The following is a 26,516-nucleotide window of genomic DNA, read 5'->3' as shown; positions in this document are numbered from 1 at the left end:
CACATAGAGTTTTTATTTTGTTTAAGATTTAATTTAAGTAGAAATACTTAGATTTAGGTACAAAATGATTAATTGTAATAAGAATAATATATTATAAATAAAATTTAAAATATTTTTATTGCATTTAATTAGAGATGTGCATTTCCTAATTAATATTAAATAGTGTTGTGTCCTATTTCTCTGGCCACTGTATTACAATTATAGGTTTTTAATATTTAGTACAGTACTAATCTATTTAGTCAAGTAATTTAATTAAAAAATTAAATTTAAAAATTATTTAACGACATTCTTCTTAAAAAAAATAAGAAATTAACACTTGTGTGTCTTATTTTAAGAAATATTTAGCCAATAATACTAACCTAGAATGTTTATTTTTTTAAAATTCATGAAAATTTGATTTGAAATAGTTTTTTTTTCGCTTGTACCACAAAGACAAGGAAATGTTAGTCAGCAGGAGAAAATCTAATAAAAGTTTCAGCCCCCGTAATTCGGACCACTGTTTATTTGCTAACAAAATAATAAATTTGTCGCAAAGTTTATCAAGTAGATTTTGTTCAGTAAGCATGCCTGTGCGGAGTTGCGAGTTGAGCTTTAAACTTCAGTATCAGCTGTACGCCAGCTCACGACGGTCGAATGTTAGCAAGCTAGTTCGGTTCTAAGTTCGCTCTCGTCACCAGGTAAATATTGAATTTTCTTCTTCACTTCAGTCTGTTTATGTTTTAATGTGACTCAGCTGTTGTTATTGTGCTAATTAAATTAAATTGATTTTTTTATTTTTATTCACGAATTAAGTCTGCTTTATTACTTTAACACCTTTATTTTGGGTGTAGACAATATTTTAGAATACTATTATTGTTTTTAACCCCTAATTTGACAACGAATTAAAATAATATTTTTAATTTTTGTGTTAAATACGGCGAGTTAAAATATTGCGACTTGTTTTCATAGAGTATTGATCATTATGAAATTCGATATTTGTCATCTGATTATAACAAAAATACACGTGACAATTTTCACAAAACGTGCCAAAAGTACTTTAAAAAAATCTCGAATTACACAAAGTACAAGATTACAATAAACAAATATTAATTCATTAAAACAAAAAGATAAATAAAAAGCAAATACTTCTATAGATAGTATAGTAAATATTTAGTTTGTGATGTTTTAAATATTGCGTTGGTTTCAATGAGAAAAATGCAGATAAAAATACCTGTAGTTAGTTTAGACAACAGACTTATCACAAATTACTGTGTTTTACACGTTGAACAAATATAAACCATTAAAGTAAATATTCTTAATCTAATGCTTTTAAGTCGTCAACTGTATTTTATAAAAAATGCCCATTCTGTCCAAATAAGTGTCTATTTCTGACACACTGCCGGTGACCTAATCGTACTTTCACCGGCAAAATTAAAATTTACTTTTTCATCTCGCCTCCCCCGATATAATTGCAGCGGGACATAAAAAAATGTGTGTTTATTAACCCACCAGGGAAGCATGAATCGTTTTACAGGTGCATAAATGTGTATTTCTTTATCGTGTTATTTATTTCAGCTCGTGCAATTCACCTGAAAGAATGGAGAGAAAGGCGAGCAGTTATTCCACCGATATTCCATCTCCAGTGCTCCTCAGAAGAAGATTAAGTGCCCCTGAAACTATTATGAGAAAGTAAGAACTATATATTTTATTCTATATAAACGTACGAAGGATTATTGATGTGTTTTATATATTTTTTTTTGGTTTGGGTTGTACTCAGAGGAACTTTTTTTAATATATATATATATATATATATATATATATATATATATATATATATATATATATATATATATATAAAATTGAATAATTAAGTGTACAAAGTGAGGTGTTTTGAACAATACGTGTCCTTAGGTGCTATTAAAAGCTTTCAAGGATACCCTCGAAATAAAAAGCGATTTGCATTTGTTTTTGCCCGAAAGATTAGAACATTCAAGGCTAAAATATATCAATACTCCCTCGTACTACGCTAAATTGGTCTTCTTCTCTTTCTGGCCTTTCTTGAACTCGCTCTAGTGGTGGTGTATCAAGTTTCAGCACTGATAATTTGCCAAGTTGTTTTGGCCACAAAACCCGATTGTGTTTTACGTTAATTCCAAATACCATATCCGAAATGAGTCATAACTTTCCTGGTAGCAGTAAACTTCCTAGCTGATAACGATTAGGATTCAATAAAACGATGGAAACGATGGTTTATTATCTCCGGTTGGGAAAAGTTCCATTACTACACACAATAATCGTAACGTCCGTTGATTTTTTATTAGTTTGTTACGGTCACGCAAAAATTTATCCTGATAATAATAAAAGTGACCTCAAGTCGGGCGTTTTATGCGTGACCCGCTGTAGTTTTCATCGATCTCCGGACAACTAAGAAATATTCAGATTAAAGATCACATGACTCACTCGTGGTGTTCACTTTGACAATTTTACTCGTGTTAAACAGTATCTTCAACAATTTTAATTGATTAGTAATGGGTATTGTTCGACGCAAATTTATCACATTCCACCTCAATGAGTACGACATTGTCTAATTCTGAATAGGTGATAAGCCTTTCCGGTACGAATTGCCTCCGTGGTTTAGATTATTTATAGTGAGGATATTTAAAATACTGACTAATACTCGTATAAGTATTACGAGGAATGTTAAAAAGAAGAATGGAGCAGCCATGCGTGTTGCATGAAACATATGTGTGATAAATGGGAATAAATGTGCCTTAATTCATCACTATTTAATTATAACTTTCACAGTTTATTTATAAAGCTGGCAAATATTATTTTTAAGTCACTCTGAAAGCTTCAAAAAATGCTCATTTTTAGTACAACAATAATTCTAAAATAATTGATTAGATCTTTCATCCGTTTCAACTTTCACATATTCGTATAAATTCAATTCGACAACTAAAAATGGCAGCCATAGGGGTTGTTTTGAGTTGCGTATAATAAAATTATTCAATTTTCCCTGACCGTCCGTCTGACAAGTAATAAATCATTCAATAAAAGAGAAACTGGAGACTCACTTTATAATTTATAAGATACATGGAAGTTTCACTTGAAAAGGAAAAAAAAGGGGGAACATTCGAAGGTGTATGGAATTGAAATGGCACACCCCCGAATCGGTTTTGCTGGCGAATTTGAATATTTTAATTAGTAAAAATAAAGGGAAAATAATGAAAAGGGACTCTTGTAGGGGCTGCAATAAAATTTTAATAAAATCGATACTCCCGTGTAGTTGTGTAGACCTGAATTTTAAAGTAGGCAAGGAAGTTTACCACTACAAAATACCCTTGAACGAAAAACTAGGGGGAGACACACATGTAATGGGATAATAAAAATAAGATGTAAAACCATAGACCATTTAGTGGGATAGTTATGTGTTCGAATACATTTTTAATTCTGACCTAAAAGTAATTTTCTTTAAAAGGCATGTTCTGGCTCAACAACGATCCGAATCTCAAGAAAGCTATATTACACAAACCTCCGATACAAGAAGTTGCCAATGGAGGGGCGAAATTGCCGCTGGAAGTGATCCTAATTTAAGTAAAAAACGCGATTCGGGTTTAATGAGAAAATCGACTTTATTAAGGAGGATGTGGAGTAACAGCAAGCCGTTTACAAGTTCGAGGTTTTCTGGATCGTTTTATGAGTGGCAACATTCCTTCGGCAAAATGTCCTCAGGAAAATCAACCCATTCGTTAACGTCCACTCATTCATCACCCGAGCACAAGTCGCAAAGCAGGCGTTCTTTGAACAGCAACGAATTTAAGACGTCGCCGCAGCATTTCTCCCAAAACCGGAAGATGTCCCCGAAACATCTCGGTGACAGTACTGATTCGAACAAGCGGTGTTTGTCACCAAAACGTAAAGTTTCCGTCTACAATGGTAACTACGAATACTCGTCCTACAGCAACAACTCCACCACGGACAACTCAAACATTTCATCTTTGGACAATCGGACAGCTCAAACTTTCACGCCAAAAACTGAAAGTGAAAGCTATAGCACCAGAAGCACCACAACGAGTTACACGACCTTCTCAGACAACTCAGACTCAGCCTTCACCAACTCACAGTATTCCAACAACAATTCCACAACTGCTACAACAACAACAACAACAAAGACTAGCTCGTCAGAAATAACCAAGCAGTTCATCGAGGAGTCTGATATTAGCAACCACGAAGCCAACAACGGTCCATCCAATAATAATTCAACGAGGGACTCTACAAGCAACACCAAACAAACGAGCGACGTCAATGAGTCTGGCACCCAAACCTCAGACGTCACCAACCTGAACGTCATCTCGAACGTCCAACTGAGCCAATCAACTTTAGACCTAATTTTCCAACAAGTCATTCAAGACGTGAACAAAACAAACTCGAACCAAGTGAGCGTGAACACAATACCAATCCCAATCAGTGACAACACAAACACCGAAGTGATCAACGTCCAACAAGTGCCGAGTTTTTTTCTAAAACGCAAGGAGGACATAACCACAGACAACCCCGAGCACAGCCGAATAGTGAAGTACATGATAAGTAACATTGGTACCGGCAGCCCGTACAGTAAGCCGGCTGAAGTCCCTCAAGTGGTGGTGCCACGCTTCTCGGCTCTTCCTCGTACTTCCTCCATGGAGGTGAACACTTCATCCGCGGAGTCTGAGGACAAAGAATCAGACACGGTTAGCCTGGTGGACAGCTTGGAGGACCCACACTCGCCCAGGATTGATGGGAATTTTAACAACTACGACGACAAACTGGTGCGAGGTGACATGAACCTAACCCCCATCCTGCCCGACAACAGTGACAAAACGGACAAGAAGAAATCTAAAACCCCCAAGCCCTCGACGTTTTTCATTCCTATCGAGTCGAACCAAACTGAAACCAAAGCCGTGTCCGATTTGATGCCGACGAAGGTTCGTGAAAAATTAGCGAAGCGTCAACAGAAACGGGAGGAGAAAATGTTGCAAACCAAAAGCAAATTTAGCTCACCTAGATCCGATAGTAATTATATAAGTGCAAGTGATAATCAACTTCATTTCGTAGTAGATACCAGTTCGGATTTTAATTTAAATAGTACCCCCAATCTCCCTCACGTCAATTATATGAAGCAGAAGAAACGAAGCAAACCGCTTCTTCCAAGTATAGAAAGTATAAGACGTATCAAAGTAGACAAACGTGACAAGGAACCCAAACCCAAATCCGTTAAAAGAAAATCCATATCCAAGGAAAACTCTACGGAGTACCATCAAAGCAAAGCCAAACCGTGGATGCCTAAAACCAGAAACAAAATGCAAGAGAAGCTCACTCCGATTTACACAAGCAAAAACGAATACGTTTACGATGCCGAACCTCGCAGAATTTATCACAAAACGGAGTTCAGCAATAACAACAAAAGGATAGAGATATTAGAAATTATGGAGTGTGTTGATGGCACGGAGAAAAATCAAATGTTTAAAGGAAAGTCTAAGATACCAGTCTTAATTAATCAAAAATTGCCTAAAATCAATGATAAATCAAACAAGCCATCATTCCTAGACTTCGATAAAGTTGAAATCGACCCAAAACTGGACCAACTCATAGCTAACATACTGATTGACACACTGAACAACTCCACAGAAGTCGAGAAGACTAGTAGTAGAATAGTAACTGAACGTAGAAGTCCTTCTTCTCCAGTAAAACACTCAGGAAACTCAAAGTATTTACAAAAGTTCGAGGTGATACCCGAAGAACTGCAATCATCAACTGAAGAAAATCAAATATTAAGCAAGGACATAAGCAATAATAATAGTGAAATAGACACAAATAACACTGCGACGGGAAGCAGGACAAAAGAAAACCCTACCTACAAAGGCAAAGCTGCAATTGCCGTTGTAAGGGATGAAAATTTGTCGACCATTCCTAAAGGGTGGATAACCTTTTACATGCTTCACAAGAATCAGGGGTCACCCGACAGTACATCCGATGAAGGTATAAACATTTCAACATATCAAACTTAATGCACTTAGTTTTATAAGAGCACCTACCGTACAACTCTTTAATTTTATTCGCATCATTTAGACGATTTTATTTAGGCAAAGTAATTGATCAAATTCAGAAACCCCATGAAACTCATGATATGCATAATAAGACTAACATTAACAATGAACTAAGAGCTAATCATAGAAGTCCTGCTTCAAGCCAGGCCACCTTGAAAATTGTCAAGAGCAGTGGTAGAAAGACTGACTTATTTAAGGAGTTTACCTCCAGCAGCGAAGATGTTTCCCAACACTTGCCATCTGGGAAATCCAGAAAGTTTACGCCCAGTAAGACCAAGAATCCAAAACCAGAACCCAACAAAACAGGTAAACGCTTCTAGTAGTAAGTCAAACCTGTAGAAACTAACTTTGGTAGTTAAAGGACAATGGTCTGTAACAGTTAGTGGAACTAACAGCTATGGACAATTGGCTCCAGAATTGGAGATGAGGTTGAGATTTCCCAATGGTAAAAGTGGAAACAAACGAATAGACTATATGCAAAAACAGGAAACGAAACAAACTGAAGGAAATCCTGTGTGTAAGGCTGGAAATGTTTACACGGATGCCAGTGTTAACAAATCTGTTTCAGTAAATAATGGTTACAAAAGGTGGCTACCTGATATTCAAAGCAATGCTTTAACTAGAAAAAAGGTATAATTGTAATATTTTGTGTACGTGAAGGTTATAATGTCTATTGTTGATAGAAAATCGATGTACCTGTTTCTGTAACGTCAGGATTGGAGCCAAGACCTACGAAAACTAGTACCAGGAGATATTATCTTACAAGGCCTAGGTACCAAGAAGACTCAACCAACAATAGTTTATTTAGTGAAAGGTATTTTCGATTTATTTTTTTGGATGTTGTTTAATGGGATGAATTTTTTAGAGAATATGCTGAAATTTTAAGACACTTTCCTGAAATTATGTCTGTCAGCGGAAGGACGATTAGTCCTGAGCGGAAGTCAAGAGTTCCCACAATGAGTGAAAGAGATCTTACCAGAGGTTTTTATACTACCCCACGATAGTTGAATATTTTGTATATATTTAGACTAATGTACATAAATAAATTATATTTTATTATAAATATATTTTGTTAAAATATGCACTGATTTTATTGTTAAAAATAATCCAAATTACAAGTAAGTATAATTTTATTTTTTAATATTTACAACTTTATGAAGGTAGTACTTCCCAAAGTTTCTGCAATGTAAATCCATCTTTAACAGTTTCCACAGCTAGTCCAAGATCTGGCGAATAAATTGGGGGCCTATCTTTCGAATGGCCTTCATCAGCCAAATACACAGCCAAAGTATTGCTCATTTCGTTTTTAAGTTCTGAAATTTCTTCCAAATCATCAATAATTTTATCATTAGAAGCATCATCTTGCTTGTTGAGCCATTTGTATTCGACACCAAATATCGGATTTGTTGTATAAACAGAATAGAGCGACACAAGTTCCTTGTACAAAATATGTAACTTCTCTTCAGGATCAACTCTAAAACCCAAAATGTAACCTCCACTTACTTCAGAGCTGGTCACCACAAGAGCTGTTCCAAACTTGGAATCTCTAACTTTTATCTACGAATAAAATCTTAATTATTTATTTATTATTAAAGGGAAAAAGTTTTAGTTACTACTAACACTTTCAATTTGTAAATAAGGTAAGGAAATATTAAATGCTTCGTTCATATCAGCAAACCAAACGAGTCTGACGTTGGTGACTATGAATGTTCCAAGGCTTCCTTGGTCGCTGCTAAGATTCCAAACGCCATGCAAAGTAGAGAACACTTGTTCCAAAGGCAGTATTTTTAATTGTTTGTTATGAATCACAGCTCCTCTAAGTTTTAACTCTCTGTACAACTTCGACGATAAAAATGCTCTATAATAACAAATTTGTAAGGATAATTTGTTCGACTCATGATGATTACTTACTTGTGTACTCCAATGACGGAAGTGAAGTGTCTCATGTTCCCAGGCACAAGATTCGTGAATATAAATTCGAATCTACTGTTGTTTGAGGATGTTAATAAATGAAGAGCTTGGGTTGTCCCTCTCAATTTCTGAGGAGATTATTTATGAGTTAGTTACATTGGATTTTGTGTGTATTTAAATCCTAAATCAATACGGATTTATGTTTGAGCGTAGCTTTAATGGGATAAACAGTTTGTGTTATAATAAATCCTAAACAAATCCTTCTTTGAGATACAACAGTAACGATTTGAATCTTTCATCATCTACTGAATTAACCCGCAGAAAATATCTTTCAGATATTAAACTATCTGTCATTTGTGAAATGAATTACTCGTGAAAATAGAAAACTATTGATTAACAGTAACTTACCGAGTTTACCATTTTTGTGCTTATGGATAAAATGCAATTAAATCCGATCGCTGAAAAGTGTAACAAAAAGTGTTCATAAAATTGTTAAAATTTAATTTTGTGATAGCTGATATGCAACTCAGGTAACATTAAAAACGTGTACTTACATAAATTAACTCTGGGACTTATAACAGAGTGCCATAACACTCTAATATTCGTAATAATTAATCTGCCCCTGTCGCCGCCGTTGCCTTTTGTATCTTCAATGTTCTCCAACCGGTCTATAACCTTCTCCCCCAGCTTCAACCTCATTTCCCTGCAATATCTTGTTGAATTTCCAATTCGCCATCACTTAAATATTACTTACATGTACGGTATGTCGAACCGGACCTCCTTGTCCTCCCATGTTAGTGCCATTTTAGTTTTGAATGCTGAAAATAAATAAATAAACACGCAGCGTGTTTGTATTGATTTGTTTTGCACCTGCTGTTCGTAACGACTGAACGAAGGAAATGTAAAAATATCGATCCCGCTTTCCACCTGTACGTAATTTAATGAATCAATCAAAAGCCTGGGGAATTACTGGGGAAGAAGTCGACTTTTACGACTGAAATAAAAGGAAAAAGTCTTTCGCACTTCATGTGCAGAATTTAACGGGGATTCGCTGAAATTGAATTTAAAGGGGTTAAACAGATGTAAAATGGTAAGGCAGCAAATAGTTCTGCTGTCTATTGATTTCTCTCGACGCGGGGTTTAAGAAAACCAGATATAAGTTTGTTTAAAGTTTATTTCAGAAATAAATTAATTTTATAATGATTTCCTCCAAAGCATCTAGAATTTCACTATTCAGGTTCTGTAATACTTAGCCTCTACTGGTACATATTGAAGCTCGCTTTGTGTCATCTTTTTTAGCACGTGTAAATTCTTGGCTGGAACCAAGTTGTGCCTGTAACAAATAAGATTAGCTCCTTCAACTTCAGCTTCAGTTCTCACAATGAGTAAAAGAGATTTTTTCAGAGATTTTCATACTACACTAAAATAAAAAAAATAATTATATTATATTTTATTATAAATATATTTTATTAAAATATGCACTTAATTTATTGTTCTCCAATTTATGTAAATATTGCTAAAGTAGAAAATTAACACAAATTCCACGTATTATTTTCCAAAAAAAAATTTCGACAACTTAACAAAGATCTGAGGAATAAATTGGAGGCCTAACATTTGAATGTCCTTCATCAGTCAAATACACAGTCAAAGTGTTAATTATTTCATTTTTAAATTCTGAAACTGCTTCTAAACCGTCTATAATTTTATAATTTAGCTTCAGTGATTTTACCTCTAGAAGCATTATCTTGCTTGTTTAGCTAAATATCAGAAGGTTTGTAAAAACATAATACAACATAGTATAAATTCCTTGTATGAAACATGTAACTTCACTTTAGGGTCAACTTTAAAACTTCACATGTGACCTCCACTTATTTAAGTGGTGGTCACCACAAGGACTACGAATAAAATCTGGATTATTTATATTTAATGGAAAAAAGTTAAGTTACACTTTCAACTAGTAAAGGAATATTATGCTCAGTTCATATCAGAAAACGAAACGAGTTTGACGTTAGCAACTATGAATGTTAAAAGACTTCCTTGGTAATTGTTAAGATTCCCAACGCCATGCAAAGTAAATAACACTTGTTCCTGAATTCGCTAAAATTGAATTTACATGGATTAAACATATGTAAAATTGTAGGGTTTCAAATAGTTCTGAAGTCTATTGATTTGACAAGACACGACTAAATAAATAAAACCAGACGTAAGTTAGTCTAAAAGTTTATTTCCAAAATAAATTAATTTTATAATAATTTACGCCAAAGCACCTAGAATATCCATAATTCAAGTACCTAATATTTAGCGTCTACTGGCGCATATTGAAGCTCTTCTTCGGGCTTCTTTTTTGGCACGTAGGGGTTCTTGGCTGGATCCAAGTTGAGCCTACAAAAACAAATAAATTAGCTAAATCAATCAGTGTTACAACTTTGACATACCTGTAGTGACTTTGAGCTTCGTGGCAGTTCACGTTGTACCACCAATCGCAGGCAAACTCGGCTTGGTTGAACAAAGTGCCGTTCGTGCACAGGAACGAAGCACCCTTTTCACCTTCACGTCCGTCGTGGCACACGTGGTAAGCCTTAAATGCAAACATTTAATTACGAAAAACTAAACTATTAAGTGTTGAAAGTACTTGGCATCCAGTTTCTACGTCAGCATACATTCCTGGCAAGGCTGGGACGTGGTGGCACGAGAAACTGGTGTGAGGTACGGTGTGATAGAGGGGATAGTCCACCCCCGGCACTCCGGGGACTTTGGACAAGTCCTGTTGTTGTTCCTTTTCGGCTTGGCGAAGCTTCACCGGTACCGCGTATCCGTTGTGGCCGCCATAAGCTTGCTGCCAAACAAAGAATTTAAGTCAGCGTAGCAATTTCTAACGATTTAATTTGCGCTAGTTAAATAGGAAATTGTGTGCTACCTAATAAATTAATCTTGTGTGAATAATTGCATGATGATTGGCTTGGTGAATGTACATCAGACTCTCTCTTAAATTGGTTGTAAAATTAAACCACATGTCGTATTTCATCGTAAATCACACAAATAAAATTTTAAATAAAGGTTTGTACAAGTTAATTTTAATATTGTATTTGTTGAACTATTCAAAATCACTATGATTATTTTTGGAGGATATAACTTTCTACAGTTAAGGAACAATAAATATCAATGTATCGATGATCAGCTCATTAAGGTAACAAGTTGTTTTTGAATGAAATTAATAGTTTTAAACAAATTGAACCACTCCTTTATTTCTATACTTTATTAAATTATTATTAATTAAATTGTGGAAAGTGGGTCATTATTTGTATACTATTATTTATATTTCAGGGCTTTTTGAAAGAATTTCCTGAAACTAAGTATTTATTGTTAAATTAATACAATGTAGTATAATGTGTAATAAACAAATCGTAAAAGTGTTGAAAGCAAATAATTTAAAACAAAATTGCATTTTATCCATTCTAATGTTTTAATTTTATTCTTTGCACATGGAAGGACACGTGTTTTAAAAATAGCCACAAAGGCAACCTTAGAAACTTTTTATGCTTATTAAAATTAATATAATTTATGCGCTCAAATACTTACAATTGTCACTGATTCGGCGACGAGAACAAGAGCGGCGCAGACACAAAGTACACGCAACATATTTCACACAACTGGTATCAAACGTGGAATGACTTAAGATTAAGATTTAGTCGAGATACAGGTTACATATGTGCACATATCACTTTCCCTACTTAATTATTTTTTTATTCTTATTCTCTTAACAATCCATTCATAAAAACGCATGTAACGACCGACTTTATTATCCACTCATGGACAACAAAAGAGAATTTTTTAATGTGGAGGGAAATCGCCTTTAACAAAAGAGCTACCGGTTAAAATAAACATAAATATAATAAAATAAAAGGTTTAAAAAAATATTACGTGATATTTCAATAATTATGTAATTTTGGCTACAATAAAAATTTGTTTTAGGAATTAAAACTCTGTTAAGAATTAAGAAGTTATGGCCCAACTGCCACACTTTCCTGGAAGACGGTAAAAGTCACTTTAGATTCCTTTCCTCACGTTTATTGACCAAGGTTGAATGGTTAACCAACAAACCCGATTAAATATTATATATTAATTAGTGCAATCGGTTTATTTAGACCAATTTTCCGTGGCTGGCCTTAAATTAGATCAATCTAAATGGAAAGGAATTGTGAAATTAGCCTCGGGCTTGTATTTAAGTTTGTAATCGTTCTAAAGTCGTTCTTGTTATGTAATTCCCATACCAAGGTGGACCCTGATAAAAGATCAACTGCTAAAACGGTTTTGTGTATCGATTATTAGGTCTTTACGATCGGCTTGGTCAACTGTAATAGAAATGCGCACTCATATGTTACAATAACCGAAATAAAAAGTAACGTGCTGCATGCAACACGTATAAATATATAATTCCGTATTAAATTCACACAATTCCCAAAGGCTGGATAGCATTGTCAAATAAAAAAACTCGATGTATATATATTTGTGGAAGGCTCAGGCGGGACGGGTAAAGATAAACGGGAAAAAAACGGAATGGACCGGCAAAAATGAAAATTCCCCAGGGAGAAACGTGAACATTTTAATTAATATTTATCCGTTTTCGTTACAATTTTTACGTATACGTGTGCACATCCTCTAATGTCTGTTTTAATTAAATTAATTTTAATTTTGCTGTGACATTTTATTGGAGTTGTTATATTTTAAAATGTGCTAATTAAATAATGATAGTTTTAAATTAATGTAGGACGAGAACGGGAACTGGCGACTTTCCAGAGGAAAATATTTATTTTAATGGCAATGAAATTGAACGTTAAAATCGATGAAATCACAATTTTTATGCATAATATGACTATAAAACACAAGTTATTTAAATAAGTAAATTTATGTATTTATTATGCTATAAAATTCATTCACTTTTTTACTTTTAGATTTTTGAAAAAGTTTACAGCTAAATATGTAATTAAATAATTAGAAAAACAGGTCAAGCTTAATCCATTCTTATCATTAACTCAAATTAAAGCCTACCTGGAGGAAATGGGAGTTGCTGAAATTTCGATTAAGAAGTATGAGAAGAAGTTTAGAGGATGAGGGTTTCTTTGACAGAAGACGTGTAAAGAAAACCTTGCTTTCTACTAAGAATGTAAAGGCCCACTTTCAATTTGCTCAGGATCACGTCCACTGGGCCACAGAACTGTAACGATAGGTTGTGATGAATCTACATTTAGTTTATTTAAAATGGTGATATAGCCTATGTTAGATGTTCTGCAGGGACAGAAGTTCACACCACTACTTATAAACACTCTAAAAACAGGAGGGTGGTATAATAATGATATGGGATTGTTTCTCTCCTTCCGTCGTAGGCCTCCTTCATCATATAGGACACATGGACCGATTTATGTAAAAAGATATATTAAAAATCAATTTGTTTCCACATATTGAAGAAATGATGCCATGTCATGTATTCGAAAATTAGCCAAGTATATGCCTCTGTGATTAAAGTTGCTTTTATATATTTACTTGAATTAATAAGAATGCTTTTCAAAATTAAATTTGCTTTTGCATATTTATGTCCAGGTAAATTAAAAAAAAAATAAATGTAACACTTCACAGAATATGAAATTATTAGTTTTTAAAATATAGTATAAATAAATATTAGTAAATTATATTATTTTAACAGTTCATCTGTTATTTTTACATACTTTTGGACTATACTTAAGTTTTAGACATAAGTTTGTAAACATTAGTTTTAAAAATGGTGGAGGTTCATAATAAAACTTCAAAAACATAACCAAAGATAAAAATACTATAAAAATATTATTGTTTTTTAATTTAATATTATTAAATTAATTATAATATTACACAAAACGATTTGAATAATTATAATTTTAAAAATAACTAATTTCAGTAACTTGAAGACTTTTAAAAATGGCGAAGGATCTCACTAACAGTTTACAGTAGCTAAGAACAAATAATTGAATAAGACCACTTAATTTTTCATAAATTTTATTATAAATAATTTAAAAATACATAATTAACAACTGACCATTTAGATGTAGTATCAATCGTAGGCATGTAACGACTTCAAGTAAGGTTGGAACTCCTTGAATATCTGCAATCATGAAATCACATGAAATTAGACAAAAGCCATAAATTGAAAACTTTAACGGTCCGCAATGAATTATTTGTTAGTTACCTGAGCAGCGTTATATAATTCATTTGGTCTTCTTTGTATGTACCTCACTTTTGGCGGTAACGGCAACTGATGGAAGTAAAGTATCTGATGCGGCGACAACCTATATCTCGTCGGCTCCCTGATAATGTACGTCGTGTCAACCACCCTCGGCGTGTATTGTCTCCCCGGCGGTGCGACGTGTCGATTATCCGGCGCCAGTTTTAACTAAAGCGGGAATTGAATATTTATTAATTAATTGTCCAACCTTCGTCGGTGGGTAAATATAATTTAAATGTAAATCAAAAAGTTTGTTTGTGTAAGAGTCAAAATGCAAAATCCATCTCAATTCCGTTCTCTGTTTGCACACCAAATACCACGATATGAAACCAGATTTTCCCTCGGATTTTAACATCAATATTCAGAATTGCAGGGCGACACCGATTTTATTTTTTATTTTAGTTTAAAGGAGAAGTGAATGCCGGTTTTACATTACCCGCGAAAGTCTCAGTTATCCGGATATTAAGGGCTAAGTGAAACTTATTGTCTCTGGAGGGATTGCAGCTTTTTAGGGGCCACATAAAAAAAAGGAAAAAAAACCTTTTTTTATATTATTTTAGTTTTTATACATTGGGCCCATCGTAAAGCAGACGTGCACGCCGATGCTGAGATACAACAACAGATTTCGACGATGCGAGAAATATACGGAATAAAACCTGTTTGTCAGTCAATCAATTTGGTTTATGCCAAAGTAACGTTTTCTTAAACCTTAAAGCATCTCTTTTTAATCAGATAAAAGAGTTTTGATGTATTTTTTGTGCACTATGTATATACAGGGTGTCTCAAATTAATTGGCAATGACGAATACTCGTATTTCCAAAACAGACAGAGAAAAATTCGAAAGAGGATTTGTAACTCAATTTTTTAAAATGATGATACCAATGGTTATGGTTTAATATCCCTAACCGTTTCTGAAATATCTATCAAAAACTAATTTTTAACGGACATTTCTTATTTGTAAAAATTTTCTACAGACACTACTTACCTTAAAAAATGTGTCTACTTAAACTATAACTATAAATTTGTCTATATCAGAATAAACTCAAGCTTTCTAAAAATATATGTTTTTTTATACTTATCTAATATCTTTATATATACTTATATAATTGTCTTATATAGTTATGATGACATATACTTCTGATAAATTTAACGTCGTTTACAAAACATAGAAAATAGTATTTTAATAGGTTGTCATGTTAAAGCCATAGCTGAATATGATATTTGTCAAACCTGTTATTAAAATATATTAAACCATTTTTGATACTACATGACAAGGACATCTCAACCAAACATAATTTTTATACTATTAATTTTTTAAAACTACTGAATATAGAGAGAGTAAACCTTAACTAGCCCAACAGTGAGTACAGCAGCGGTTACTAAATTATATGAAATTAAAGTTTTCTAATTTACATTTGTATTAGAAATTGGTCAAATGGGACCGGCGAATTGCTGATCTTGCGGTATTCCCAATATCATGACCATCCAAATTTTGCCATGAGAGTCACATAACAAAATTGGGAGAGAAGACTATTCTGTATAAGACAATAACTATACTGACTCATATAATTAGTATTGAATATAAATTTCTTAGTTGAAATCTAAGTTATATTAAAGATTCCCAACATTTCTCTACACATAAAAAAAATCGGGAGAGAGGACCATTCTGTCTAAGACAATAACTATATTGACTCATACAATTAGTTCTGAATATAAATTTCTTAGTCGAAATCTAAGTTATATTAAAGATTCACAACATTTCTTTACACTTGTACCACGTATTTGACTATGGAGATTTTCTGAGATGCTTCTTTACCTTTGATGTCCCAACATATGTTTATCTTGCTTAATGGCTAATCCACCACTGGTTCAGAGACATGAAAATGCACTTTGAAGCAAGAAACAAGAGATAATTCTTTTTGAAAATTCCGTATAGCAGCGAAACGAGTCAATAAATTAAGTCGTTAAATATGTAAGAACACCGTCTGGATGCACGAACCGACTGAGTTACGAATAACTAAATTATTAATCATCCCGTGTTTTCTTTGTTAATTCCAATTTCTATTCAATTCAATTCCATCCCACAATTATACCATTGTCGCACCGCAAAACTAAAACATACGGCATTTTTATGTAACGTGCCGTTATTCGTACGGAAATAGGTTCAGCACAATTTGTTTAATTATATCGAGAGTAAAGTGGATTAAACGGGCAGCGGTACTTTCTCTCGCACTCGCACACGGAACGGTGAAAAAGGGCCGAATTGAAATCGACGAAGGCAAATCCATCGGTCTTACCTTGATGGTCGGCGGCGGATACTTTTTGGCGGTGTGATGCACGTCCGGCGACTTCTGTTCCAACACCACGCCGTCCAACGTGTAAAACCCATTTTGGTTCAGCCTGTTCAAACTGATCCGTTCGGGCACGAAGGCAGAGTCCGGAATTTTGCCACCTTGATGCGGCAGGAGGTGCTCACGAAAGAGTTGTCTTTTCTGTAAAAAAAATAATAGTAATGTCACAGAACAAAGAAGGTTCACAGAACGTTAACTTCTCTATTTTTTCATTGTGTTCATTCAGTACGGTCATGTGACACAAAGTTTTTCAAATGTAAGGTAAAATATCTAAGGGGTGATTCTTGGGGTCATTTTAAGCAAAAAACTTTATATAGGCTGATAGTTTTAAAAAAATTATCATTATTTACATCCTATTCTAATCTATCCTATCCTGTGAATTTTTTTTGTTTCTATATTCATTCTTTCTGTTCTTTCCATTCTTCGCCTTCCACTATTTTTTCCATGTATTCTGCCTTTTTATCCATTCTTCTCTAATAGTCCTTCTTAGGTCTATATCCTACTATTCCTTGAAATTTCCAATATTTTAGGATTTCCTTCAGTCTGTTCGTAAAATTTATTGTTCTATACAAAACATAAACCGTTGTAATCAGTGAACTTCTGTGGATGGTTACTCAAGCAATTTCCTGTCTAATTTTCTGGTTAACTTTTTAAGCAATTTGAAGCTGTTCCCCATATAGAAACTCCGTAGAATAACACCAATTCAAATAGAGCTTTAGTAGAATTTTAAAACCTGTTGTATTATTAGTTGTAAGTACCTTTGTGGATTGTTCGTACATTTACAATGTACTGCTTCCTCATGTAAACATTGATGAGGGAAAGATTATGTCACCAGTAAGCATTGTTCTGTCTTGCGATAATTTAATATGCAATTTCTTAGTTTTGTCTTTATTTATAGGTAGTCCTTTATTATGTGCCCATATTTGAACAATTCGAAATTAATTTTGCATTCGTTGTTGCAACTTCGATGTCCTTGTGAACAGCTATTATTGTGGGTATCATTTGCATATACAAAGTGAATACAATGTAAAAAACACTTCTTGATATCATTTACATATATTAAATATAACAGCTTCTCTGAGGGACTCTATTATTTATTTCAATATGTGGGTTGAAGTACTCCCAATTTTAACTGTAAGCTTTCTATTTTTGAGATGTTATTTAATTCATTTTAGTATAATTCTTTTTTATTCAAATATTTACCAATATATTTGTGTTTTATGATTTAACATATATTATCGGATGGCACTCAATTTTTCAGATAACTGGGAGTTTCACAATTATTGCGACAAACTGATAGGAGTTATAGTGGACCTCAAAAAAGTAATTTTGTCTTATAAATCCCTATCTGAAAATGAGCCCTTAGGACATTACATAAAATTAAAATTAAGATGAGGAAAAAGTCCACCCACTGCAAACAGTATTGAGCAAAGTGAAAGACTCTGAGTAATACTTGTAATATGAATTATTAAACTAGTAAAAATAGCTATTTGTCTTTCATTTTATTAGTGACCTTTATAAACTTATAATTATTTAAACTTAAATTATTATCATAAATCCATTTAAAGATACCAGATAATCCCTAAATTACAGTTTCAAACATATAATCAATATGAATACTAGCAATGTACCGCCTGTAAACATACAAATATTACAATTCCGAACATATTTCACAATATACATTTATGTATGTTGAACAAAACATGCCCTAGCATTGTTCCTTGTGGAAGACTAATTTCATTTCATCTTATTCAACTATAACAATAATATTGTCTAACATTTCAAAAGCTCAGGAAATTTACTAATTTAATTTTATTACTTTCTATGTCACATACATTAAAAATGATAGTTTCACAGGAGTGTTCTTTACGAAAACTACTTTGATAATTTCAATTACATTATTTCACACTGTGCCCAAAATTTATTCAAATTTACATACATTACGAAGAATTTATTTAGTTTCCCAGTCTTGTGAAAATACACCATGTGCTAAAAATGTATTTACAATATCTAAAATACAGTTTCCACTTATAGATCCTTCATTATATTTGTTTTTGAAGATTTGAATGAGCGCGTTTATGGTGATTTAAAAAAAGAATTCCTGAGGTGTTAAACTGTGAACAAAAAAAAAATTGATTTATTAATAATTTTAAAATATTTTAATCAATTTTATTCAAACTTGATAAGTTCTCTATATAGAGCAAGTTGCACTTAGATTAGATTAGATTTAGTTGGTTTTCATTGGTGTTGTTGAAATAATACCGGTTAGACTAGAACTATTACATGAATGTTTAATAATTTCCTGAGAACGGATAACAAATTAAAATAATTACATTAAATCTAACAATAAATTAAATTAAATGTTGAAAGTGTCCTCCTCTTACTATAATACAGCTTTCAATACGACGCAAAACATTCAGATGTTAATGCAGAGAAATGTTTTAAGCAAAAACAGTGAAAAAAAGTTAAAAACATTCTCTCAAAACTGAGAATTATAAAAATAACTTTTGACACGGTTTAAAGTAATGACCTAGCATATTTCTTCAAAAATTTTTTAAAATTCTGCACGAAAGCTACTATTTTACTATTTTTACTTTATTTCAAAATTTATGACATTTAGAAAGCTTTTTTTTAAGTGATCCCAAAAATAATCTGTTTAAATATTTTACCTTATTTATGAAACACCCCGTATATGTACCATATATATATATTGGAATATTCGAGGATCTCGTGAACGTACTGACAAAACACGATCAGAGTAAACTCTTTATATTATACTTTTGATAAAATATTTGCAAAAAAACTTCAAATATTGCTATTTATATAGCAGCAAGAAAATATTTGGAGAGGTTTTAACGTAATATTTAAAGATGTTAATCGCGTTAGCGTAGTAAAACGAGAACGGGAACGGACAGACTTTCAAGAAGTAAATAATTATTTTAATGACAATGAAATTAAATAATATTTTCTACGAAGTCACAATTTCTTTTAATAATCTCATTTATAATAAACAAAGTAACTTGTAATAAGTAAAATGCTACCGAAACCCTTTTATACTATAAGATACATTCACTTTTCACCTTTTAGTTTTTTGAAGACTATTAATTAAAAATGTTTTGAAATACATACTGATTACAATTACAATTTGTAAATGATTTATGAATATCACAAAAAAGTAGGTGTAAATGTGATGACACCTTCCCTTGAGAATTTTGTATAATTTGGGACAATTATTAAAAAAAGATATATTTAAACTACCACCATATAAACTTTTATTTTAAATGAATTAAAGAATCTCTCCCTTAAATAATTTACCTTAATCTTGAAACACCCTGTAAACTTGTGGTGTAGTGAAAAATTATTTTGAGAAATTTTAGAAATTGAAATATTAGCTGGGGGTAAGGCGAGAACGGAAACAAGCGATTAAGTTAGACCTTCAAGAAACAAATAATTATTTTATTGGCAATGAAATTAAACAATAAATTCAATGAAGTCACAATTTTTATGGATAATATAATGTGTAATAAACAAGTTAATTAAATAAGTAAATTCATATATTTATTACTACATACGTTCACTCTTCAATTTTCAGTTTTTTGAATAAACTATTAATAACTAATAAAAAATAATACTTTGAATTAACTGAATATAAGTACAATTTGTAAATAATTAGATTCGTAAATGTCACAATGTAGTAGGTATATGATAAATGTAATAATATCTTCCCATAATCACACACAGTTAAATTTCTAGTTGAAATATCTAAAAAACAAAAATAATATTAGGCATCATTAAATTCCCAAAATAACCAATTTCTCCTGTTTCATGTGCTTTCTAACAAAAAAGAGACGTGAACATACATTATGTATGTATGGAAATGAATAAAAACAATGTTTATGATCATTTCCGTAATAACTAACCAAAAACATATTTTTGAAAATTTATTGTAAAGGTAATCATAATTCAAATCTGGTAGATACTTGTAAGGGAGCTTTCTATATCCATGCATGGAATATCACCTAAATTTAAAAACATTTTATCTGTATTATGATCACGATCGTGAGTTTCTGGATGAAACAGTTTCACGTAATAATATTCTTTTAAAGATATCTGAGATTTATTTGAGGCAGGATTAGTGCAGTTCCCATTTTGTTGTCATAAATGCCGTAAAAGTTTTCGAGGCAATCTTGATTAAATCTTCTAGTAAAAAAAAATAATTTTTAATATAACCTTTTAAAAATGTTTTAGCTAATTTTTTTTAATGCAATCTTAACTATTGTTGTTTTATATTGTCTCAGTGACATAAATTCGTATATTTCCGAACATACTGTCATAATTTTAAAATTTTTTTAGCCTAAATAACATAATTGAACAATTATGTTTTCCGATGAAAGTCGGTCCCAATTATTCAAATCTGATGACATTTCATGGGTGAGAGGACCAATTAACGAAAGGCACAATCCCAAGTACACTGGACCTACTGTGAAGTATGGTGGAGGAGCCGTTATGGTGCGGGGATCTAAGTTAGTTAAAGAATAGTTCACTTCTGAAGGAGTACGTGTAATGTCTTGGACAACACTTACAAAAAATTGTACATCAGAAAATGTTGCATAATAGCTATGTACCAACCTTTATTAAAACATCTGAGTATTGATTGATATTTAATATATTAATAAACATTTTTTATGGAAACAGTCTCGTAATTAAAGATGTTTAGGACCTACATTCACTTGATAAATAATTTATTATTTATTTATTATATAACATCAACAACGTAAACAATTTAGTAAATGCTGTTTTGCATAACAAATTAAAAGAATTTGTTTCGTAAATTAAATCTAATTTAAATTGGAACTCATCATCAGTTTATGGTAAAAGTAGAAAAACTTAAGTAAGACAATATTTCACAATGTTGACACGCCTTTTATATTCGCAAATATTTGAAACAAAGAACTAATTGAGCAACGAGTAAACAAAACACAATTGGTTTTTGTTGTGTGTAATTAAATAACTGTTTTTTATTATTGTATTTTGACCTGTCAATATTTCATAAATCGAACAATTGCCTTTCTACGCCTATCATTAAGTAAAAGTAACAGATTTTCTGTAATTACTTGATGATACACCAATAAACCTACTTCCTGATTGCAAATACAGACGTTCGAATTCATTAAATCCGGTTTAGTGGACCAAATTTGAATGATGAGTAATGTGATATAAATAAGTAAATCTATAATTATTAAAACTAATTTAAATATAGAAATAACCTATTAAAGAAATATTTTAATCTTGACAAATGAGTCCTTTCATTAAAATAAATTAATGCACTAATTAAAAACGTGATGTTCCCGACATAGTTTTAACATTTACAAAGTTGTGGGTTCAGACTCTTTCAGACCTTGACTTATCCCAATAAAAATTTCCTAGACGTTGTGTCGTGTACAACAATCTTAACACACAATAATCTTGGTATTTGCGATGCCCCCGGCCAAATTCATCTCCAGGTGGATACACACAAATGCGACGACTAATCGATAACTCTCGATCCGATGTCAAATTTAAATTTTACGCTCCTTTCACTGTTTTTAGGCGACAATTTTCTTTAATCCCGCGGAATAATCGGCACAAATTTGTAAACATTCGTCGCGACAAAAACGAATGTTGGATTTCAAATATCTCGGTCATTAATATGCCGCAACATTTTTCAGACGTTTTGGGTCAAAATTATCATATTTAAGAAGTTTTTTGTGTCACATTTAAATGACTCAGTGAATTTGTGTAGATAAATGGTGAATTGTTGTCCACCACGGGCCAAAATTTCGTAATGCGCAGTGGCAAATCGTAGGAAATCGTGCAATTGTTCAAATTATTTAGACAATTTGTACGCAACCATTATAAAGATATTATGACTTCGAATATACAATAATGCCATGACCAAAGCCGTGAACTTAACACATGGAACCAAAGAAAGTAGATGGTCCAAAGTTTATTGTACTCTGCTTTTTTTTAAGCACGATCTTTATGGTAAAATGTTTTTTATCATCCCTCGAGGACTTGACTATAAAATTAAAAATCAATCTAATGGTTGCGTGGTCAAGAGATGCTCTCATCACTGTAATTGGAAAGTTTCGATAGTAACATGGAAATTCCACAATGCATTATTTTTTAAAGTTGATTAATTTATTTTGTGAAAACGGTTTTTAACAGTCACATTTTATGTTAATTTTAACAAAAATTACTTTAATATTCAATATTTTTATATAATTTTATTCTCCGAATATCATTACAGAATGAATTAATGAATTAGTGAAAAAATAATTATTTTTTATATATAAAAATTATAATTATAATGCATAATTATGCAATGTTTAATTTACTCGCAAATAATGTATTTAATAATAATAAAATTTTTCAATTTTCATAATTAATTTCAAATAAGTATTTTAGGATTCATAAAATCAAATTATTATAAATTGATTTATTTGACCTTTATTGTTTAATACTATAATTTTTCCTTTTTATTATTAATTAATCTATATCGGCTAAGAAAAAAATGAAAATCGTTTCTAAAATAGGTGATCAAGATTTGGGAGCATATAGAACATGTTCAATAATGAAGAAAATCTAAATAATTTTTTTTTCTAAAGTTTCTTCTGAAGAAAATACGGTCTCTCAAATTTAAATTAAAAAAAAATGTTTTTTTTTCTCATATTTCCTTAAGCTATTTAAATTTGGTATGTATTATTCTAAAATACATACCATAATTTAATATAATAAACATTTTTATAATGAATATCAATTGGGGGGCCAGATTCTAGGGGCCTATTAAAATTATATTCTTTGCACAGTTTAGAAGAAAAAGTTACTATTGTACTTTGTTGATTAGTTTTGATTAAAAATGAAAAAAATGAAAGGTAATTAATTAGATATTACAGAGTTGAGCCAAATGAAAGAGCCTTATCATACCTATTTGATATTGTATTGTATGAAGATCACTTTAACTTTCTTCAAACTGAAATATCTCGAAAGCGTCAGGGATAATCAAAATTAATCAAATTTGCAAATAATATGAAAAGTTTAATAGTTTAAAAAAATATATCAGTGGCATAGAAAAAGGACTAGAAAAAGAGGAAAATCTCTCTCATTATGAAAAAAGTTCATTATATTGAATTGTATGTAAGTATTTTAGGATAATATATACCAAATTTAAACACGATTGGACCAAATGTTACCGAAATATGAGTAAAAAACAATTTTAAAAATTTAAATTTGGGGAGCTGTATTTACTTCAGAAACAATTTTATTTATATTTTCTTTATTGTTAGAAATTTTGATTACCTATTTTTGAAACACTTTGTATATTAACCAACTGATAACATAAATTTATAGAAATTAATTGTGGTACTAAAATGCTGAATAGTATATTAAAGTTTATTAATTAATGAACAATAATATAAAAATATATAATTTTCAGAATATTGTTTATCATTTGTATAATTTTATTGTTTATATTAATTAAAATCCTTAATTAAAAAATAAAGAAATATATAAATTATAAAATAAAAATTTAATCTCAAAAGTGGGAGGTTAATGCCCATAAATTATCAAAGATTAATGTTCTACACGCGTTTTGTGCAACAATAATTACACATGCAAACTGAGTAAGCTATAAACCATAAAACATACCTTTCTATAGTTGGCAGGTCCAGTATGTGCACTACATAAACAACATAGAGTAACAAAAATCAACAGAACCAACCATTTAGACATTATTAAAAAAAAACAAATGGATCTGGATTAACTGTTCAGATTGGATGTTAAGGATGCGATTCGCATCTTGCGCTTGAAGGATTTGACATGAAACTATACTTGCAGATTGCGGATTGTTTGGAGCATCATAGCTTTTGTGGGAGAATCCTTATATTGTCCCCTCTTCTGCAAAGTCCGAGCTAGAACGTTTTGTGTTTATTATAAATGTCCATTTTTCTTAATACGCTTTTGTGATTCATTCAATTACTGTTTTTATGTCGTAACGTTTTTAACGAATCATTAAGGATTATGGGAAATTAGATATGATAATTAACAATTACAGAAATGAATTTATTTATTAAAAATTCATCGGCTACGTATACTATTTAGACGATTAATGGTCTGTTTCAAGCGATCATCATTAACTCACTAATTGAACTTTTGTTATATGTTATAGTTAAGATGTTGAGCCATGTGTTCTAACAACAAAACGTTCTAACGTAACGAGATTTACACACAAATTACAAACTCTGTGGTTTAATAGAACCATTTAAATTGTGCTTATTAAAGTTATCCTAATTGACACATATTTTAATAAAATAAGATATGATATATATTTTTATGATGTACAACATTTACTGAGTATATTTCTCGTTTAAATTGATAAAATTAAATAAAGGAAACAAAGGAAAGCTAAATTTTATGTTTATATTTGACAACATATACCCAATATATTTATTTAAATCGTGTTAAATAGGAATGGAAAAATTGTTTATATTTGGTCATAAAAATTTATATGTGAAAATTAAAAATTTATACGGAAAAAAATCGATAAACCCAATTTACTCAGATGTCAATGGGAATTATAAAATGTTTGTTTCAAAAAAAGCAGAGGCGTACCATATTGTTCATAAACTTTTAGACGTTTGAGACATATGTTCATATTATTTTAAAATGAAACACCGTGTATATGATATTATTTAAGTTTAATTCCACAATTTGTAATTATGTTAATTTACAACAAGAAATTATTCACAAGTTTAATCTTTTTTTAAAATTTTAGTAAACATATGTATTTACTGAAAGTATAGTTTAATGTTATTGAATTTTTAAACAACAGAAGAGTGTCTCAACTCACTATAGTTGAACTTTCGCCCTTTGATCTTAATAAACAGAGTTACTGAAATGCCTATGCCTCTTAAGCATATTCAGGTAATAACTTTCTCATCTTAATAAATTAACACCTTTGAACAATGTTAACAGTTATAGTCCTAAAATAACAATTTTTGACAAAAACTTGAATTCTTGAAGATAATAAAGGATATACTTGATGGATTTTCTCTTTTACAATTAGTTCCAGCACTAAAATCCTTAACGAACAAACCAGCTTAGCACCAGTGCACCGACTTTATTTTGATTAAAACGTCAAATCACTGACGATTTTTATTTGTAAATCAATCGCGATCAACGTGGGATGCATTATTTAAATAAAAGTTAGGTGTTAACTTTCACTGACGTACCTTAGTTCCTGCATGTCAATGGGATACAATATAAAAAGTAAGACCAGTTGGTTTATTGGTAATAAAATTATTTAAAAAATGTGCATTCATATCGTCTAGGTACTTGCCTAGTACGTGCAGTTTGTGGCCTTGTGCAGTGTCGGGAGTGAAAGTTAGCACCGTTGCTTGGGTGAAAGTTAGCACCGTACCAAGATGCTCTGATATATATTTTAATACCTAGGCTATACTTAAGGATTATATGAATCTTTCAGCCAATTGTTTTGTGTTTTGTTTTTAGGACAAAAAAAGACAATGGTCCTAAATCAAAGTGTTAGAAAGCACAAATTTAAAGGTAAACGGTTGTCTAAGACAATTATCATATATTTAGTGTGTTTGTTTATTTCCTGATTATTAGTTCTGCCATTCACATGAAAGTAGTTGATCAATTCAATAAAAAAAAACACGTGGTCATAATTTATGATGGTTCGTTTATAATGTTTAATAGTATTCGGCCAACTTTTAGTGAACGGTACTGAGATTGAGAAGTAAATGTGACTTTTACAATATTTAATATATAGAAGGAATTTGGTATGAAACTAGGACTCATGACTATATACCGATATGCAACGTTATACAACAGTTATTAAATTAAATCTCGGTAATTACAGGATGATTTATTTTAACCGTA

At 31.5% G+C, this 26,516-nt stretch overlaps 3 protein-coding genes across 3 annotated transcripts; 1 reads left to right on the top strand and 2 right to left on the bottom strand.

The window, feature by feature from the left end:
• The first annotated feature begins 1,350 nt into the window (after positions 1–1,350).
• On the top strand, positions 1,351–7,146 carry LOC109600813 (putative uncharacterized protein DDB_G0277255). The gene is made up of 6 exons (XM_049961630.1): positions 1,351–1,668; positions 3,458–6,023; positions 6,056–6,371; positions 6,427–6,695; positions 6,749–6,879; positions 6,931–7,146. Exons 1-6 carry the CDS (start codon positions 1,577–1,579, stop codon positions 7,067–7,069), a joined length of 3,513 nt encoding a protein of 1,170 aa, XP_049817587.1. The 5' UTR covers positions 1,351–1,576; the 3' UTR covers positions 7,070–7,146.
• LOC109600834 (Bardet-Biedl syndrome 5 protein homolog) lies at positions 7,139–8,825 on the bottom strand. The gene is made up of 6 exons (XM_020017029.2): positions 8,731–8,825; positions 8,531–8,679; positions 8,385–8,434; positions 7,977–8,104; positions 7,686–7,923; positions 7,139–7,622 (listed from the first exon to the last, which is right to left on the bottom strand). Exons 1-6 carry the CDS (start codon positions 8,778–8,780, stop codon positions 7,218–7,220), a joined length of 1,020 nt encoding a protein of 339 aa, XP_019872588.2. The 5' UTR covers positions 8,781–8,825; the 3' UTR covers positions 7,139–7,217.
• Positions 8,826–10,184: 1,359 nt separating this feature from the next.
• Positions 10,185–24,461, bottom strand: LOC109600724 (uncharacterized). The gene is made up of 6 exons (XM_049961625.1): positions 24,267–24,461; positions 16,527–16,721; positions 14,194–14,397; positions 10,609–10,812; positions 10,412–10,554; positions 10,185–10,358 (listed from the first exon to the last, which is right to left on the bottom strand). Exons 1-6 carry the CDS (start codon positions 24,348–24,350, stop codon positions 10,268–10,270), a joined length of 921 nt encoding a protein of 306 aa, XP_049817582.1. The 5' UTR covers positions 24,351–24,461; the 3' UTR covers positions 10,185–10,267.
• Between the last annotated feature and the right edge of the window lie 2,055 nt (positions 24,462–26,516).

Source organism: Aethina tumida, chromosome 1 (genome assembly GCF_024364675.1).
Source record: "Aethina tumida isolate Nest 87 chromosome 1, icAetTumi1.1, whole genome shotgun sequence".
In the NCBI taxonomy this organism is placed as follows: Eukaryota; Metazoa; Arthropoda; class Insecta; order Coleoptera; family Nitidulidae; genus Aethina; species Aethina tumida.
This window is presented reverse-complemented; position numbering and strand designations above follow the sequence as displayed.

Excerpts from the sequence above, each read along its gene's own strand:
- LOC109600724 (XM_049961625.1), bottom strand. The coding sequence starts at position 24,350 with ATGTCTAAATGGTTGGTTCTGTTGATTTTTGTTACTCTATGTTGTTTA. Across the intron at positions 10,813-14,193 it reads AATTATATAACGCTGCTCAG|CAAGCTTATGGCGGCCACAA; the intron begins GTAACTAACAAA and ends TTTGTTTGGCAG. Across the intron at positions 10,359-10,411 it reads GAAGCTCAAAGTCACTACAG|GCTCAACTTGGATCCAGCCA; the intron begins GTATGTCAAAGT and ends TTGTTTTTGTAG.
- LOC109600834 (XM_020017029.2), bottom strand. The coding sequence starts at position 8,780 with ATGGCACTAACATGGGAGGACAAGGAGGTCCGGTTCGACATACCGTAC. Across the intron at positions 8,105-8,384 it reads GCACAAAAATGGTAAACTCG|AAATTGAGAGGGACAACCCA; the intron begins GTAAGTTACTGT and ends TAATCTCCTCAG. Across the intron at positions 7,924-7,976 it reads TCCGTCATTGGAGTACACAA|AGCATTTTTATCGTCGAAGT; the intron begins GTAAGTAATCAT and ends TTGTTATTATAG.
- LOC109600813 (XM_049961630.1), top strand. The coding sequence starts at position 1,577 with ATGGAGAGAAAGGCGAGCAGTTATTCCACCGATATTCCATCTCCAGTG. Across the intron at positions 6,024-6,055 it reads ACATTTCAACATATCAAACT|TACAACTCTTTAATTTTATT; the intron begins TAATGCACTTAG and ends GAGCACCTACCG. Across the intron at positions 6,880-6,930 it reads AATAGTTTATTTAGTGAAAG|AGAATATGCTGAAATTTTAA; the intron begins GTATTTTCGATT and ends TGAATTTTTTAG.